Raw genomic sequence first — 20,330 nt, 5'->3', positions numbered from 1 at the left:
AATTTTGTTAAAATGTATTTTTTTAGCTGAACATGTTGAACAAGTCATAAAATTAAATAGAAATTAATGAAAGAAAATTAAAAGTTTGTTATTGAAAATGTTTGCAAACAGTTTTTCTTGCATTTAAGCCATTATTGAAAAACAAAGTCCTTAGATTAACAGAAGTATCGGATAAATTTCCAGTACCATTAATGTCTAGATTTTGTAATAATACAGTCCTTGAAAAGACGTTAATACGAACACAAATAGATAAAAGGTGGTCAAATTTGAGGTTATAAAGTAAATAGGCTGTCAAATGATGAGATGTCAAGATTTGAGCTGTTATTCTTTGACATTTATTTTGTACAAACATGGGACATTTTTAACCATAGAACGTTCTACGAAAAACGTAATTATGAATAGAAATAGATAATGGGTGGACAAATTTGAGGTTATTAATTTAATTGGCAGACAAATTATGAAATATCAAGAATTGGAAAGTCATCCTTTGACATTTATTTAAAGCAAATTCAGGCGGAATTGGCTGACAAATTATGAAAATATCAAGAATTGAGAAGTCATCTTTTTACATTTATTTAGTACAAACATGGTTAATTTTAACCATGGAATTTTACACGATAGCAGTTCCACAGAAAAACGTAAATATGAACAGAAATATATAAATTGTGGACCAATTTGAGGTTATTAGGTAAATTGGCTGTCAAATTATGAGAAGTCATCCTTTGACATTTATTTAGTACAAACAATGTAAATTTTAACCATGGAATGTTACACAATAGCAGTTCTAAACCTAAATATGAATAGAAAATGATAAAAGGTGGGCAAAAATAAATTGGTTGTTAAATGATGAAATTTCAAGAACTGATGTGTCATCTTTTGACATTTATTTAATACAAACTTGGTACATTTTAATCATGGAACGTTACACCACCGCAGTTCTTTAAAAGACGTCAATATGAACACAAATAGATAAAGGATGGGCAAATTTCAGGTTCTAAAGTAAATTGGCTGTCAAATGATGAAATGTCTAGAATTGAGCTGTCATTATTTGACATTTATTTAGTACAAATTTTTACTATGGAATCTTACACGAAAGTAAATCTAGTAAATCATGTAGATTAGATTTGCTGAACACCACAAATATGTAAATTCGTTTTAAAAATGAAAACGTTACTCGAATTCGATTTACAGAGTAGGGGGCTTAACCGATTTTTTGTGGCCACAGTTGGTTAAGTCCCCTTTGGTTTCAGAAAGAAGGCACCACGAGCCACACAGCCGGCCAGTTGTTGTAATAGAAATTTCCCGGTCACGTAACTACTAGATTTGACTATGTCAATTGGCTGCCTCGTACTTGTGATTTAACGACGCTAGACTATTTTCTCTGGGATTATTTGAATGGTAGGGTTTACGTGAGTAAACCACAAACATGTAATGTTCTGAAAGATAAAATTAGGCGCTGCATTGACGGATAAGCTAAATGTGATCCAAATTTTTTATATTTATCCAACATCATTTTCCATTCCTAAATCTCATATTTCTACTTTACATTCTAAACAAGAAGTTTTTTTTTTCAATATTAATTCCCCTATATCTACTTTATTGATACCAATAACTTGTGTTTTCATCTTCAGCATCATTTCAGCGGTATTTACGAGTAAAAAGTGTTCACGCACAAAATAAAGGTTATTTGAAAATGGCTTATACTTAATTCATGCAAAGTGTTTTGATCTTTATGAAATTTATTTTAAAAAACATTAGTTTTTGTTGCTGATCTAAAAATCTAACATTCAAATAACGATAATCCTTTCAATTTGTCCAACAATCAAAATAATTTTTTCATTTCAAAAATGGACTGTCATTAAAACCAGCCATTACCATTTTTAATTACTTTATAGGTCTATTAATTTAACCTCAAACTGAAATGTTGCTGGAAATATCATTTCTCTATTTCCAATTGCTAATTTCAAGTCATTTATTACAATTTTCTGCTCTCAAAAGCAGATAAGAAAAAGAATTGATAGCAAACGATTAAAATTTAAATTATCCAATTTTCTCTAACAGGCTTCTTCTTGTGTCTTTCACTCTCTTTGAGTTCAGTTATTTTATTTCTTATTTTTTTTAGAAATGACCACAATTTATAGTGTTTTAGGCAATTATGTTGTTATTTTTAATAAGGCTGTTAAAAAAAAGCCTTTCTGTCTGCTCTATCGATAACTACTACAATCGATAACAACTTAAGTTGTTTTCAAGTATCAATGTAAAAGTACTTGCTGCTAAACTAATGACGTTTGTTGGTTGTGTGTCTTTGGGGTCCTGAATGTCTGTGCTCGATTTTTTTTTACAGTTAATTGAAATTTAATGTTTTCAGTTTATCTGCTCTCAATGTACTCAATAAAATTGTACGTTTACTTTATTTATAACTGTTGTTAAACCAACAAAGTTATAATGATGAGTTTAACTAACATTAAACAAACGTCCCTGGTTTTTCATTACTGCCTCAAATATTAGAGTGGGCTGTATGTACGTTAATGATAATGATGCATATTTATTCATAAATCATTTTCAATTGGTGTTTAGTTTAGTTTAAATGTATTTTTTTTACATTTATCTACTATGTAAACGTATAAATTACTCTTTTAAGTCAAATTGTTTTGGAATAAAAAAATATTGATTAGATTAGTTAGATATTTAGTGTATTTGCAAAAATGAAAGTTTAACCTTGGTTTATTTTTTGCCTTTTTATCACTACGGCATTCTTCATTCAGTTAATTGCCATTAATTTACACTTGTTATAATTTGTTAAAATACAAATGTGTGGAGAAAAAAAAGCCTTACAAATAAAATGTTTTAACTGTCAAGCTGTAACAAACAGACATATCTTTTCGTCGTACTTGTAAATCTTGGTTGCTTTGGTTTTTAATTACTATGTTGTTAGAGGCTTTTCATCCTCTTTGCGCTAGACTAAAATTATGACCACCTGTTGACCAAAGATGTCATTGTATTTTACGTTTCTCATTAATTTATTTTCATTTTTTTTTTTGCACTTTTAATCCTTCTCGTCTTCTGTTTATCATGTATGTTGTACATTTAACAAGACATTCGTTAAATTTAGTTGTTTTTTGCGCTTTTTTTGACAGAAAGTTGTCTATGGGCAATTACATGTTTCTTTTCTAATTATTTATGTTTGTTCGGTTAGTTACACTTAGAGAATTGTCACTGTTTGTTTGATAAATGTTTACTGTCAATCATTCAGCTTGCAAATATTTGATTGATTATGAACAATATTATAAAACATGACAGTTTGTTTAATATATAAATGATCCATATTAAATTGATAAAATATTAATGGATTAATGGATATGATAAGTTACTGTCATAATTTACAAAAAAAAAACTAAAATTTGAGAATGTATCAACAACTGTCTAGTTTGACAGTTCTAATATTTTTAATATCTAATATTTCCTTAGTTCAAATGTTTTAACTGAATTTTCTACTTAAATCAATATTATGTTTAACACTTAATTCTCAGTTTTTTTTTCTTTTAGTGTACATATTTATTTTACTATGAAAATTTATCTTTTTCTTTTCGAATGGTTTATATTAATTACATTTTTTTCTGTCTCTAGGCAGCATTTTGTTAATTTGTGTTAAAAAAAAAATGTGTTAATAAGTAAAGTGTTAATCTGTCAATTTAGCAGACAATTAAATCTGTCAAATTCTCTAATTGATTACATGTATATTACACATACATAATTATTTTTTAAAAACTAATATTTATATGACTTTCTTTGGTTTAACAAAAACTATTAATTAAAAATAATGAACATGTATTTTTCTATAAATAATTGTATATTTAATACGTGGTGCTTGTATTTTGAGATATGGTAACACGATTGTAGGTTCATTTAATCTGGAAACAGTATAACGATTGACAGTTTTAATGGCAGATGTCACAATCGCTAAAGTAATGGCTATAAATATGTTTGATGTTAACTATATAATTTTATTTTGTTTACCTTCACTGTACATCAAGCATTTGTTGAAAGTAGTGAATTTCTTAACGAAATATTAAAGTATTTAATTAATTAAAAATTGCGGAATTTTTTTAAATTTTTAGCTTTTACTTTGAAATATTTGTACAAATAAATTTATTCAAAGTATTGGCCATTGTTAGATAAGATATTTTCCCATCTTTCTGGCAATATACATCTTTTGAGGCCAAGAATGAATCAAGTCGATATAGGGTACTCTGTTCTGAAGTGAAACGTATCCCAGAAAGAGCGGTCTGCATCAATCAAAACAAATAGTAGTCGGACGGGGAACGGTCTGAACTAGAAAGCGGGTGAGGCAAAACTTTCCAACCACTTCATTCTAAATACTTTTTAACGGGTGTTACATGGCCGAACGTTGTCAAGATGGACTATTACGGTTTCATGTCTGGCCTCTGACCTTTTTTCGGCCAATACTCGTTTCATACGAATCAGTTGCGTTCGGTACAGGTTCCCTGTGATGGTCTGGTCAGCAGTTCATAATAGGATAGGACCCTTTTGCTCCCACCAAATACAGAGTATTACCTTAGTGCCATGGATATTTGACTTTGATGTCGATTAGGCTGTTTGTCTGGGCTTCACATTCGATATCTTACGCTTCGAGTTATCGTAATGGATACATATATCATCGAAGCAAAAAAATAAATATTTGAAACTATTATGTCATTCCTCTGCTACTGCTGCAATATTTAGTGGCAACACAAATGTCAAACGTGTAGCCAATATCGAGCAGAGTATTCAATTGATGTCAACTTAAATTAAAATTTCTGAACTTAATGGGACCTCGTAACTTAGTTTTGATGTAGTGGGAATAAAAGGTCTATCAATTTTATTATAAAGTTCGCATAATATTTCATCATAATTTACGAAATCTGCTAAGTACTGGGTCACACCTTTCACGGGTTCATTTGATGTTTTGTGTTGACATATCTCAAAACAGAAGTAGTAACTCTCAATGTACTTATAATACATTTGTTTCTTAATATATTTTAATTTTGTATTAATTATACTTATAGTTTTCTTGCCAAAATAAAAATCAAAACCAAAACTAAACTCTTATCGAAAATTATCATCAACACATTAATTTACAAAATACACAAAATAACCTAAATTACGTTTAAAACATGTACTAGTATTACATGTGTACAAACAATTAAAAACTAAAATTATTTTAACACAATCAATTAAAACCAACCAAATAAAAAAAAGCATAAGCATTAAATACTCGTAGTATTAAATAATGGAGAGGACCCCATTGAAAAATGCAACATGCAACTCTGAGCATTAGCTAGTGATGGCGATAAAGATCAGTTAGTAGTGGTGGGAAATCAACAAGTGTATGTATGTATGTGAGTGTAGGTAGGTCAACTAGTCTTTTATTCATTCATTAATACGTTCAGTGATGCATACATGCATTCATTGAAACAAAATAACCGCGTAATTTAGCAGCAAATTATTATTAATGATTTTTTTGTTACAAAGCCGAAACAAACCGAAAAACTCTAATGAGTGGACTGGGTTAAAAGATTAAATTGATTTAAATGGAAATGAAATTTTGTTTAATGTAATTGTTTTAACTTTGTGTGTTCTTCTTTGATGTTTTTTTTTATTTTGTTTAAAACGGAAATGTCATTAAACGTAGTTTTAAATTTAAGAGAGTTCTAATAAATGCGTTTTAAAAAGACAAATTTCATATTTTTATGACCACCAGTATATTTTGAAATATGGTACTAAAACAAGGTTGTAAACAATGAAATTGCAGTTGTGTTTTTATTTAATTTTTATGATTCTTAAGAAAAAAGTAATATTTAGTCATGGTAGAGTAGTAAAACATAAACATACATACAAATTTTTTTAGGAAATATTGTGTGACAAATGTAAGATTTTGTTTTTTTTAAACCATTACAAATTTTGTATTTTTTTCAGAAATTTTTAGAATATTTCAACAGTGTTTATTAAGTATAACGAAAAATGCATTTTGGAAAAGTTTAAAGAAATACCTCAAAATAAAATTAAAATCATAGATCGGAAACTCTCCTGTCAAAGACCTAACTCAGTTGTCAAAAACTTGAGTGGTGAGAATGTGAAAACAAAAACAACACTCGTATGTGTTACTTTTTTGAGTAATTTTTTGTTTGAGTTTTTTCTAGTTTCTCTACGATTATTTTTCATAAAGATTTCTTTCTTTTCTTTAAATATTCCCACAAAAATTAAAATGATGCATTTACATTTCAACCTAGATTTTCTCACTTGCTATGTGTCAAAGTTGAAGTTTTTTGTTGTTATATGAAATCAAATTGAATTGAAGTTTGCCTTAAAATGGTGGTAATTTATCAATTCATTGTTGACATTTAGAAAATCTAAAAAATCTGAAAAATTTCCTATTTTTATTGACTTTTACATTATTTAACTAATTTCTTATTTACTTTACCACAAATATCACCATAAATATCATTTAAAATTGTTACAATAATAATTGTAAATTAAAGACTTTTAATCTGCATAAAGAAATATAAACATCTTTGAGTTTAATGTTTTTGGACTCCTTGTGATAATGATGATCAGGGAAACCAAAATATGCAAATGCATGTTTTTTCTGGTGAGTCTAATGAGCACATGGATAAGATATTTACACGTTTCAGAACTATTTAAGAATTTTGGCATCGATTTGTTAGTGCATATTTTTGCATATTTTACCCTTAAATGCATATTTTTGCATATATTTGTTTTAAGAGCATATTTATGTCATATTTTGCGTTTTTAGAGCATATTTTACTGTTTAATAGCATATTTTGAGTTTATCAGAAACAAATTTTGTCTTACTTATTTTTCGCTGTTGTGTTACAGGTTGTTACTTCCTTTGTTTAAAATTCAAAATTGAAAAATAAAGCCATCTATTTTTCAATTTTGAAAAAAAAAATTTTTATCCAAAAAATGAAAAAACTGAAAAAAATGTTCAACTAAAAAAAATTTTTTTTTTTCAAAAAATTAAAAAACTGAAAAAAAAATTTTGTTCACCTAAAAATATTTAAATTTTTTATTTTGAAGTATAATTAGGTGAAGGCTATATAAGATTCGGCACAGCCGAATATAGCTCTCTTACTTGTTTTAATAAAAAATAAGCACTATTTTAATAATAGCTCCATCTAAATATCAAATTTTAGTTCTAATTCAAACTTAACCGTTCTAAGTGTTAAAGAAATATTGTCTTTTAAATTTGCTCCTGTAACATCAGTTGATGTCGAAAGAACATTTTCGATGTATAAAAATGTTTTCAGATCCAATAGACAACGATTTTTATTTGAAAATTTAAGTAATTTTTTTGGTTAAAAATTATGTAAAAGTTTGTTTTTTTAAGAGCATATTTTTTAAATTTTAAGAGCATATTTTAAAGTTTTTACTGCATATTTAAAGCGCCTAAAACGCTTTTTTTAGAGCATATTTCCGGTTTCCCTGATGATGATAAACTGCATTAAATTTTATTGCAATTGAATTGAATTTAAAAAAGAAAAACTAACTGCAACAAAAAAAAAGAAATTCACTAAAATTAAACATCTGTGCAATAGTCCGTCAAAATGTATTAAAGAAAACCCACCTCACACAGCTGCATTATAGACAATTTGCTCTTGGTATTTTTGATATTTTTTTTCATATATATATTCATAGATTCAAACGATTGAAGTCTGCTTCCTCTGCTACTGCTGCTGCCACATTGAGTGGTAACACAAATGTCAAACGTGTAGCCAATATCGAGCACAGAATATTCAAATGATGTGAACTTTAATTGAAATTTGTAAAATTAATTGTAAATGTTTAGAATTCCTTGATGTAGTGAATCATCATAATCGTGGAATTATATCGAAGAAATGTGATAGAATTTTCTCTCGCTCAAAATAAATTGCAACTATGTGTAACTTTTTGACACATTTAATGACAAATCGATTTTAGAAGCATATTGTGATATTCCAAAAGAAAAAGTATGAAATTGATTCGAATTGCTTTCTCGACCTACTTAGAGGTCGAGAGGTTGAACAAGTTAAGTGTTGAATTTCATTAGATTTGACAGTTTTGACCAACATTGTTCTCTCAAATCTGGAACCCTAGTACAGACACAAACCTTATTAAAATATTTCTTTCTTATTTTTCCTACTATTTTAATTTGCAAAACTTTTCTATAATATTGAAAATCTTAAGAATTGATTCCTTTAATTACTTTGTTTCTTTTATTGAAAATGCTAATGTGGCTTGAAGGCTTTTACAGATCATATTGAGATGATGATCATCAACGTCATACAAACTTTAAATGGTGTTGAAGTTAAAACAGCAGTGGTAGTAGTCAAAGTCTTAAACATAGTAGTAGACTTAGTAGTAGCCGTGGTAGTATAAGGAAGGAGTATTTGTTAGTTGTTGTTTGTTTCCAGTCATCCAGTAAAATACTACAAGCTAACTCGTCCGTCCGTCCGTCTGTATAAATAATTGCAATGATTATAGATGGAAAATTGAGTTAATATTAAATGATGGTGATGCTGCTGCTGATGCCTGTCTCGCCTCGTCTTGTCTGGTCTGGTCGTCTGTCTATTCCATTATAAACAATATTGTTTGAAGCTGCCAGTTGAAATCTTCATACTTACAAACAGTGTGGGGGTATTTTATTGAATGGATTTAAATTGATCAGTAAAATAATGAAAAAATGGAGAAGAAAAAAAGAAAAACTTTAAGAGTGAAGACAATTTGCAGAATTTTCCTGTTGGTTTCTTTTTTTGTAATAATTGCTTTTTACTAATGCCACTGCGATGTTTAGCTGTCTATGAGTAGTTTTGTTTTTTTTTTTTTTTTTTTAAGTAAAATTTTCAATAGATTGCGTGCCAATAATCATATTTTTTATTTTTTGGTTCAAATAAACTTTTCTTTCTATTTTTTTTTGTTTGCATCTAATGAAAACAAATAATTTTTGATAACTATTACTGAGAAATAAGTAAATAAAATAGATTTATGATACAATCGATAACACACTAAAATTTTATGTTATAATATAAAAAACATATTTATTTTTATGTAATTTATTAAGATAGGTTAAAATAAAATAAATTTTAAAAGAGATTAAGACTATTCCTTATTACAAACCATTGAAATTCATCATTTTACAATTATTTCAAGGGTTAAGTGTTTTGTTTATTGATGCTGCCATATTTGTAAATAATAGAGATGACATTCCTGTCATAGGTAATTGATGTTAACAGTGTTGTTAACTATTTTAGCGCGCTTTTAGATTAAATCTTTATTTTATTAGAAACATTTGAAAATTAGGAAGAAAATATAGAATATTATTACCATAGAGACCTAATTCAGGAAATCTAAGTGGTGAGAATACAAAACCAACACTCTTGTGATTATTTTGAGTAATTTTTTGTCTGAGTTTGCGCTCTATGTGTATTTCTTTATGATTATTACAAATATGTTTAAGAATGTTATGAAAAACATTTTGAATTATTTTTAGTCTTTAAAACTTGGAATATTCTGAAATAGTTACATTCATGATAAATTCGACAGGTAATTTACAACATTTTGAGTTTTACAATAAATTTGAACAACATGTTTTAACGTCAATATTTATTACTCTCTTAACACTAAATTTATAAAAAGAAATAATTCTTAATATAATCATTTAAAGTTCTACATAGAACATTGTTATAGCACAAAGAACTAGAACTGCAGAAAAACACATTTTTTTTTTTTTGTTCCTTAAAAGAATTTTATGTGCAGCGTTGCATTAAGATAATTTGTAAATTTTTTACAACTTTTCTAAACTTCTACATAAAACATGGCTAAATTAGCTTTTCTAATTGTATATTTTAAGTAAAGAAAAAATGCATTTCATGGTTTTTGATTTGGTTTAACATTAATGAGGTTTTTTGTTTTGTGTAACTTGTAAATGAAAAAAATAACAGACACAGTTTGCTGTATTCATTTTTATATTGCTAAGAACATGTTTAGTTTCTTTATTTATTTTTTTTTTTTGTTTAAGATAAACATCATAAAGCTAAAGTAATTTTCTAACTAACTTTTTTGTATTTTCTTATGTATAATTACAGGGTTTTGAGACCTCCAGGTGGTGGCACCAGTGACATTTTCGGTGGTGATTTACCACAAACACCACGTTCGGTTAAAAATCACATGCAATCAAATATTTTCTCATGCGAAAAAGATAGCATCAAAAATAACGGTAAGTTTTTTGCTATATTATTTAATTTGAACTTATATTAGTATATTTATATAAACAAATATTATCCTAACTCTCTTTTAAAGCTATTTTTTTTATTGCTTAAATATTTTATCAAGGCTTTCCATAACAATTTCTAGTGTAATTCATATACATTTCTCAAAAAATAAAAAAAAGATAAAAAATCTTTATGTAAATACAAGAATTGCTTTTTTTGGGTGAATAAAATCCTTGTAATTTTTAGTTTCTATCATTTTTTTTGTGTTTCATTTAAGCTTATTTTTGTTTTGTAATTTCTGTTATAGAAATTTGTATTTGTATTGATCATTGAAAATTTATTTTTTTTTCTTTCTTTTTCTTTTTTCCTTTTTTTTATATATAAATACTATATAATTGTTTCGTTTTATTGATGGATTTTATATAAAAAATAAATATATATTTAAACAAAAATCTATGCAGTACGACAAGGAGCTCACAGATTCTATTTCATTGGTATTGTTAAATGGATAAATATAAAAATGTTTTCTTTTTTTTTTAATTTTTCTTTACCACCCTTTTGTTGTTTATTGTTTTATTGTGTTTTAAACCAAAATTAATTCGTTTGCTTAATGTACTACTTATTGGTTTTTAAGCACTACACTAGGGAGATTTAAGAAATTTTTTATTCTAAAATCTCTTTGCCCCTTAACTACCGTTGCAATACCAGCCGAAAAAGATCAAATATAAACACTTTTTTTGTTTTTCTAACAAGCACTATAAATTTTTAAAAATTAAAATTTGTATTTTTTTTATATGTCAAATTACCTAAATTTCAATAAACCAACCACCTTTGCTAAGCCTAACACCACTTTTCTGTAATAATACCTATAATATCTTAGTAATAGTTGTTGTAAATTTCATATTAATACCCCTGCAATTAAAGAAGTCTAATCTAAATTTACACTATTCGCATTATTAAGTATTATCTGATCCATTGACACATTTTTTTTATTATGAAACCATAGAGTAGAACTAGAGGCGCAGTTGAGAGTAAAATATATTAATAATATTTACTATCTCCCAAATTTTATGGCTGACACAACAACAAAATACATTTGGGGGATTCAAACGGTCTGCTATTAAGTCATAATGTCTTATTACATATATTGTGATAGTTTAAACAAATTTTTGTTGTTGTGTTTCTATTTTGAGAATTTCTTACTAAGGCCGGGTAACTATCAAGATTTTATTTAAGGCTAATCAATGTTTAAATATATTTTTTTGTATGAAAAGAATATATTTAAACATTGATTATGCCTAACTATGTTTAAAAGTTATCCGGCCTAAGTCTTCCTCCCAATTTGTGAGTTTTTACAGTACTAGTTTAACGAAATTGTTTTATAGGTTTTTCACTTCAATAGAGCACTAAAATCGTTCCTTTTAATTTTCTCGAATCTTGACTAACCATTATTAATAATTATTGAAATAACGATAGAACATGATGCTTTTTATATCGTTTTCTTATATATTCATTTTGTTTTAGTCTTGTTTCTTGCAGTTTAAGATTAAAAGTTTCCATTATTTTACCAATACTAAGAATGCTATATTTTAATAGAAAACCTTATAAATTGGATAAATGTCATGTTTTTGAATACTGAAATCATAGATAAATACACATAGATAGGAAACTCTCCTGTCAAAACTTAACTCGGTTGTAAAAACCTAAACTATGTGAAAACAAAATCAACATGTGTAATTATTTTTAGTATTTTTCTATTAGTTTTTTTTTTCTAATTTCCGCTCAATTATATTTCTCTATGTCTGAAATTACGTAATATAGTTTTCAAACTTAGTTTCCATTGTATTGTCAATTACTGTATTTTGTTGTATTCGATACTACCAAATACTTTTCAGAGCTATATTTAGAGTTGAATAAATGTAAAAAATTTGGTAATCATATTCCAAACATTGAAATAATATGTTGAATTTCTTCAAACCTAATTTTACAAGCATAGCGTCAATAACAAACGTATTGTACTCTGAAAATATTGAGTAGTTCCTTTTTGGTTTTGTAAAAAAAAAATTAAATAAACAGCACTAAGTACTCTATTTTTTACAACTCTATAAAGTAGTCGCCAAAAGTAGCCAGCCAGTAATGTTAATATAAGTTTAATTTGTCCAAATGAGCCGGTAAATTGTGCTAATGAGACACTATTTTTGTTTTTTTTTTTACAAAATGAGGTTGCTAGATGATTAATTAATCAGACAATAAACTCTCCTGGAATAAAAATGGAATTGTTTTTATTTAATTTTAATGCCAAACAAAATACATGCACTAATTTTATACTGTGCAAGCCTTAAATATACATATTCTTCAGCTTTTATTATTTATTTTGTATTTTGGCCGTAAAAGTGTCTTTTATTGGTATTAGAAAAACGCTAAAGTCTGCTACATTGTTTTTAACGGTAGCTTTGTTTACATAAACAACCCTGTATTTGATTAGTATAACCCTTCACTATTCAGATACAGGGTTGTTTATGTAAACAAAACGAACGTTAAAAACAAAAGGAATTTTTCTTGTTTTGTAAAATTATTTAAAAATCGCTAGTAAATGTTGAAAATGTTTAAATATTATCCTTTATTATATAGCATAAAAGGTATAGATGGAAAAATTAATGAAATTAAATTATATCGTCTCATGTGAAAGCCTTATTGCTAAACTATTCTCACATACATATGTTTCAAAGTTATCTATCAATCATAATAAATTGTATTTTTACTTGGCTTTCATATAAAACATAAACTGTTTTCTTGCTGTCATAAAAAGTTTTAAATGGACGTAAGACTTCTTGTAGCTAAACTAAATATTTTACACACTATCTCAAAAATTTTCTATAAATTTCTAAAAATCATGTTAGTTTAGATTTATTTTGGTTTTCCTGGCTTTAGTTGTTGGGTGTTGTAGAGTGATCAATCCCTTGTTTAGGCAAAAATATTGACTAGTTTGTATCTGCAAAAATAAATGATGTGTAATTTTCTTTAAAAAAAACAACTACAAGTAATAATATTTAATACACAAACACTTAATTTTTGTTAAACTTTTGTTTCTACACAATACAAACTTTACATACATATACACACATGTTCCTCCAAACTTTTTATTTACCTTTATCATTTATTTTCGTATTTAAATAACAAATTTGCATTACTTATTTTGTATAAGTTATATTATTATTATTATTTTTTTATAAACCTTTAACTAATTTCTGTTTTTTCATGTTTGTTTGTTCGATATTGATTGGTTGTTGGTCTGGTAATTTTACCACCTTCAAACAACAACACAACAACAAACATTTTTTTTCTGTTTTTTCCCCGATTTCTTTACATGCTCTTGATATTTACATACAACAACTGTGCAGGTGATCAACCTCGCCGCGCTCAAAAGAATGTTGACTCATATCAACGTTTATTTGGTGAACCCGAAAGGCCAGTTACTCCTGCCAAAAATCACATGAAGAGCAACATTCCATTTGGTGCTAAGAATGAAGCTGCTCAGGCTTTGATTATGAATGGTAATGGCAATGGTCACTACAATGGTAAAAGTGGTTCTGTCTCATCGGCCTCTTCATCGGTGTCGTCATCAACTGAGAACTTAAAAATGAATGGTTTTTCGAAAACAGGTGAGTTTCACAATTTGTCTCTAGGTTTTGTTAAATATTTTGAAATTTTATTGAGTTTTTTTAAAATGCTTTGATTTGAATTTCGTATTTTGGTTTAAATGTTTTAAGACAAGCCTCTTTTTTATTGTATAATTATGCTTTAGTTTATTTATGTGTTGTTTTAAGTTTTGTTTTCTTTTATTTAAATCATTTATATTTGATTGTGGTATATAATTATTTAAATTATTAGCAGTAAAATTAATGGGTGGGTTGAATATTTATTAAGCTGCTGTTGTTGTTAAAAGAGAATATGTTTTTTACCAAATATGGTTATTCTATAAAGAAATTAGTTTAAAGGTCATTGCTATCTCACTGGGAATTTTCTATAGTATTCAATTTTACTAATTTTATTGTTTTAAGCTAAGATAAACTTAATCTTAAACGTAGTTTAACTGGGATTTTAAAAAGGGTAAGCAATTTAGTTGCGCAAGTCTCTTGCCCAACAACAACACAAGAGACTTGCTAAATTGTAATATTCCATCAGGACAACGCTCGGCCACATGTTGCAATGCCTGTTAAACAGTATTTAGAAAGAAGTGGTTGGGAAGTTTTACCTCACCCACTTTATAGTCCAGACTATGCCCCATCCGACTACTATATGTTTCGATCGATGCAGAACGTGATTTAAATTTTAAATGATCAATTGGGTTTGAGAAAGCTTTCCGCAAGATGGCTGCCGCGTTTGCTCACAATCGGGTTCAGTTTCCATGGCAAAAATCCATGAATTAGGCCAGGACTTTTTGACCCACACTCGTATTATATACTATTGGAAAGGTCCCTTAAATGCCTTTAATTTGGTACCAAATTTATTTTCTATAGATGTCATTGATAGTAAAAAATACGATTTTGTAAATATTTTCCAGAATAGAAAGAAATCGGCTTAAGTTCATAGATTTTGAAAATTTTTTGTTTTATTTTTTGGGTATAACTTATGGTGGTTTGTTATATATTAATTATACTATACAGTACTAAATTGAACGCATTAAATTCATTAATTATTCTAAAATACTTTTTTCATTCATTGAAAATCACTTTACTTTTTAGTTTAATTTCAAAACTCTAATCAAAATATTTCAAAATACATAACTATAAAAAACAAGCAAATTATTAACAATATATAAAAATAAAATAATAATAATAATTTCTTGCTTTCTTAACCAACTATTACATATATTTGTCTTGTGCTTCTAACTTAACACGCTTTATTATCTTTATATTTCGAATTCTACATTTTAATTTCTTGCACGCTGCCACTTTTTTTTCGCCAATTACAAAAAAAGTTTATCTACGCAAAATGAGTAGTAAGTAAATTCAATTAATTTAATATTTATTAGCCTTAATCTTCCTCCAAAACATCCTAAATTGTCAATTATTCCTAACCTGAAAAAATAGATCAATCAAGTCCCCGATTTCCTGCTAGTCAGAATTTTCAAACTGAAATTAATAAAAATTGTAAGGAAGTTAGAAACGATTCAGTGGTAACATGTTTAAAACTTCAAGATTCGAATGATTGTGGTGCAGCCGGTGGTGATGTAGGCTCTCAGACTCGTAATGATTCAGCATGTAGTACTGATAATCCAAATTCATTAACACCTTTGTCTAAACCTCAAGAGTCTTCAATATCGAGTTTTTGTATTGATAATGTAACTAGAGCTGCAGCTGCTCGAAATCCTATAACGGGTATGGGTTTAAATGGTGATGGTGTAGGTGGTTTAAAACCTTTGAAGCCAAAGTGTCGTAAAGGTGAAATAATGTTTATTATTATGTTAAATTACACTGCATCGACACCTAAACTATCACCACAAACCAGGATTTGTTCAAATATAAAATACATTCAATTGAATTTCACTATAAAACTGCCTCCACAAATCAAGCTTCATTCAAATTTATTTTAAATGCTTAAAAAAACATTTCCCAAACCTTACAAATCTAGTCTTTACACAATTTTCTAACATTTTTTTCTTTCATTCTTTTTCCAGATGGCAATCCTGTTACCGGCGAAGGCTACAAATCGAATGACTTCAATCATACACCCAGTTTGAATGGTGCCAATCAAGTCATCAACAAAAATCGTATTCCACCCGGTGGCTTTTCTTCCGGTCTCTGGTAAATGTCTATGTTTTGTTAAATTGCTGGCGCTCTCACAAAAACTTACAGCAAATAAAAAGAAAATCAACAACAACATCATACATAACAACAAAACATCAGTAAATATGTATAGAAGATTCAGAGAGATGCCTCACAAAAATCAACAAAAACAACAACTAAATGATGATATTAACTAAAATTAACAAGAACAACAACAACTAAAAGAATATGCAAAACGAAACATATTAAAAACAAACTGAAACAACAATTTGCTGCATCAAAAGAAAAAATTATTAATAATAATAAAACCAGAAAGAAATATTCAACAAAAAATAATAAATAACTTTAAGCTAGGACACAAACCGTCACAAAAACAAAATATATAAACAGAAAAACTTATTCATCATCAGAAAAGGAAGAAAAAAAATAAACTAAAAAACACAATTCAAAACGAAAAACTAAAACTTTACAAAGCAACATTTTCTTTAGTTCAATAAACAAAAAATTATTTTTTATGCAGTTTTTGGCATAAAATTAAATAATTTCTTAAACCCATAAACGATTATAAACATCTAACTAAAAGAAAATGTTGCTTTAATTTTTGAGAATTAAATAAACAACTAAAAATCAAATAAGAATTTTGCAAAAAGAAAAAAACAAAGTGTATTAACAACAACTAACGAATTTCGAATTTTTTTCTTTGTATTATTATTATTTTTATTAATATAAAAGAAAACTCAACAATAACACTAATGATATAAATTTTGCAAAATATCTTTTTAAATTTTAATTTTTCCTTAAAAAAAGCAAGTTGTAATGACAGATGTTGGCCTTTTTTCTCAATTTTTAAACATCTTTTTTTTCTTAATAATAAAGAAACTGCTCAATTTTTAAAATTCATTTTTAGAAAAAGTAATTTTTCTTAAATTACAATTTTTTTCAAAGGTTTTATTTTTTATTAAAAAATTTTCAAAAAAAGACACCAAAATTTTCATAACTTCATACATTACAGCCACATTTTAATCAATCATCATTATTATTATAATATTCTCAAACTCCCCATTAAAAAATCATTAATTTTTATATAAAAATAAATATATTTTGCTTGTATTTGTCTTTTCTAATACATTACATTTATATAATTTTTTTTAATCATCCATCTAATTATTATATTTCTTAATATATAATCATCATTTAATCTTAAAAAAAACTTTTTTTACATAAAAAAAAAATTAAAATAAAAATGAATTTTAAGTTTATGTATGTATTTTTCTTAAATATAATTTTGCTTATTTCAAAATTATTTTTTTCATATTTTTTTTTTTATAAAAAACCAATTGTAATTCTTGCTAATTAGTAATTAAAACTAAGTAATCAATGAGTTTCGAAAAAAATTAATATAACACTTATCATACACTCTATAAAAAATACCAGAAAATTCGACACTCAATTGTAAAAAATTAAGCAGTAATTAAAAAATGTTTAATAAAAATTTTCTTATATAATAAAAAAAAAAATCAGTGTTTTATTTATTTCATTACGTTTCTAAAGAAAATATCTGATTTAGCGCATGTTATTTTCATTATCTGTTCTTTAGTTAAATAAAGGCAATGTGTGTTACGAATTTGTATAATTTTTCCGCCTGAAAGTATGTGAAGAAATTTGTTTTCAAAAAAAATTATTTGTGAAAGCTGCAGCAGCAAGTGGCAACACCGGTCAGACGCCGTTGCGGCTGACATCAGCAAACCTATTTTTTTATATGAAGTTTACCAGATTGTACATATCTGATAGCTCTTTATTATCTCTACTTTTTACAGTTTGTAAACTTTGTAACGACCAAGGCGAATTTGGTCGTTACAAATCTCACTTTGCAAAAATTTGCTTATTGCAAAGTGAGATTTGCAAAGAATATTGTGGAACAGAAACACTTATCACATTGCCAAAAAATTAAATTTGATAAGTGAAAAGTTGTTTGTAGAATAGGGCCCAGATTATTTTTTATATTCTGGGGGGTTATTGCGTAACTCAATCCGAATACGAAAATGTGTGCTAAATGCATTGTAATTCGAAAAGATTTTCTTTCGAATCGAATTAGGGAGTAACCCCCAAGTTGTTTAGACAAGTGAACTGTCAATTCACTTGTTTGTTGTGTCGAAAAATACAAAAAAAAAAACAAAAACAACAGGCAATATGTTGTATATGTTATAGTTCTGTCGTCACCTTATAAATTTGTGCACAGTTTGTGTGAAAATTATTTTGCCAAATTTGTATTTGTTTTGCGTAAATTATATACTTCTATTATTATGGAATTATCGCCCAATGGTGAACCTGTTTACAAAAAACCTATTTTGACTGCCGAGGGTCTAATTCAAACTACTACCCAGACTGCAAACACAACAAATAGCTCTTCTCCCAACAGAAGCAGTAAATATTTAAGAGACACATCTTATATATAAATAGGACACACGTTTTTTTGTGGTACACTTTTAAGTATGTTATTGTCCACCAATATTGAAGAAACATATAGGTATGGTTTAAAAGGTTTTTTCTGTAGATGTGCACAGTATAAAAAAAATATTCCATAAAAGTGGTAAAAAGCGTTTTAAAAGTGGTCGAATTTCGTCCACCAGGCGATCCTAGTAAACTATAAATCGATTACACTAGCAACAATTTTGAATTTAATTTTTGAATAATAAATTCACCATTAACTTATTACATTTTTCACATTTCTTATTAAAAATATTTGCATAATTTAAAAAAACCCCTTAAAATGCCTTATAGTTTCTCTCCATTTTCACTAGTAACTGTTTGCTGTGTTTGATTGTCTACTGCAGTGCTTTCTAAGTTTTTAGATTTAGCTTTGGGTTCTACAATTGGTGACTCCAATTCTATTGTGACTGGGCCATCATTTTGTATATGTACTTGCATGTAAGCACCAAATTTGCCATCTGTAATTATAGTTTTTAATATCCAACCAATTTTAACAAAATTTAAAAAGTTATACCTTTAATTTTTGTGTCGTCATACATTTGTCCCAAACGCTTCAGAAACTTTTGATACAACTGTTGTGCCTGTTCGCCTTGCATGGCCAAATGAAAATCGGGTTTATTGCCTTTTAAACGATGATATAAGGTAAATTGTGAGACACACAGAATTTCCAATTTCTCATCTTGTACACTTTTTTGCCAACGTTTACTGGAAGTGTCTTCAAATAAACGCAATGATAATAGTTTGCGGGATCTAGATTAGAAATAGTAAAATTGTTTATTAAAATTGGTAGTTTTTAGGCATTAAAGGAAATTTTACACAATGCTTCTATTAGTCACTTTAGTAACACTGCACTTTAAAAATATGATTTACTCAAAAAACCTTACAAATATTCCACATCCTTCTCGGTATCGGTTTGGGTTATACCCACCAAAACACACAAACCGCGGCCTATAGAACTTATGAGTTCTTCACCAACTGTGTGATGGAAAAGTAAGAAAAACTGTAAATAAACCGATTATGTTTGTAAAAGTTTTTATGTGAACAAACACCTGTAACCTTAGCGGCGGTAACACGTTGCACAATAGCCTTCATTTATGTTATGTTTAAATTAAATTTATTATAAATTAACTTTATACAAAATCACCGACTGGGCATGTTAAAACTAAATCGCCATATGTTTAGTGGTGATGCCATATCAATGAGAAAATTGTTAATAGTAAAACATGGTATGATTCAAATGTTATTTATTTAACATGTGTTGCCAGACATGTTTGAATTAAACTATAAACAAGGTGTATCACACAGACGTTATTTTTATCCGTTATTTCGTACTCGTACTATTACAAATTTTAAATAAATCAAATTATAAACATTACCTTTATTTTTTGTTATAAATAAAAAAGAGACATTTATTATTTAATAGATATTAATAGTTTATTTATATGTTTCGTAATAAGTTCAAAAACTAATTTTTTTTTCGGATTGAAACCACTTTCAATTTTCTAAGTGGAATTGATATTTGTTTGCAATTATTTGATTTTCTAAATTTATCCAGATAACTTTTGTTTTAATATAAAACTTTTGGTAATTAATAAAATCAAATAGAATCTGAAGAAGTTAAAACAAAATCGATCGGAATAACTGCGGAATTGAAATCATTTCGGCAAAATGTGTCACAAGCCTGTATATATCAATAACTTTCTCTTATTTATAAATTTAACTATTAAATAGTGCCGGTATTTAATACCCATTTACACTTTAACTTTCTTATCAGGACCCCCTA

At 27.3% G+C, this 20,330-nt stretch overlaps 2 protein-coding genes across 4 annotated transcripts in view; one reads left to right on the top strand and one right to left on the bottom strand.

The window, feature by feature from the left end:
- The window catches only part of Jupiter (jupiter), a 255,343-nt gene extending 239,202 nt beyond the window's left edge, over positions 1-16,141 (top strand). For 2 of the 3 annotated variants that reach the window (XM_065507543.1, XM_065507535.1), the window contains exons 2-5: positions 10,143-10,273; positions 13,670-13,930; positions 15,250-15,270; positions 15,949-16,141. In XM_065507543.1, coding sequence (XP_065363615.1) covers positions 10,143-10,273; positions 13,670-13,930; positions 15,250-15,270; positions 15,949-16,079 — 544 coding nt within the window. In that variant the 3' untranslated portion in view covers positions 16,080-16,141. The remainder of the gene's footprint in view (positions 1-10,142; positions 10,274-13,669; positions 13,931-15,249; positions 15,271-15,948) is intronic. The other variant, XM_065507551.1, reaches the window with a different exon arrangement.
- A 2,571-nt stretch (positions 16,142-18,712) lies between these two features.
- On the bottom strand, positions 18,713-19,728 carry Dtd (D-aminoacyl-tRNA deacylase). Its single transcript, XM_065498342.1, has 4 exons — positions 19,597-19,728; positions 19,432-19,522; positions 19,062-19,297; positions 18,713-19,005 (listed from the first exon to the last, which is right to left on the bottom strand). Exons 1-4 carry the CDS (start codon positions 19,637-19,639, stop codon positions 18,833-18,835), a joined length of 543 nt encoding a protein of 180 aa, XP_065354414.1. The 5' UTR covers positions 19,640-19,728; the 3' UTR covers positions 18,713-18,832.
- Positions 19,729-20,330: the final 602 nt, after the last annotated feature.

The sequence above is a fragment of the Calliphora vicina genome, chromosome 1 (assembly GCF_958450345.1).
Source record: "Calliphora vicina chromosome 1, idCalVici1.1, whole genome shotgun sequence".
Taxonomy (NCBI): Eukaryota; Metazoa; Arthropoda; class Insecta; order Diptera; family Calliphoridae; genus Calliphora; species Calliphora vicina.
The sequence above is the reverse complement of the archived record's forward strand: the minus strand, read 5'-3'. Positions and strand labels throughout refer to the sequence as shown.

Excerpts from the sequence above, each read along its gene's own strand:
- Dtd (XM_065498342.1), bottom strand. The coding sequence starts at position 19,639 with ATGAAGGCTATTGTGCAACGTGTTACCGCCGCTAAGGTTACAG. Across the intron at positions 19,523-19,596 it reads TACCGCCGCTAAGGTTACAG|TTGGTGAAGAACTCATAAGT; the intron begins GTGTTTGTTCAC and ends TCCATCACACAG. Across the intron at positions 19,298-19,431 it reads GAGAAGGATGTGGAATATTT|ATCCCGCAAACTATTATCAT; the intron begins GTAAGGTTTTTT and ends TTTCTAATCTAG.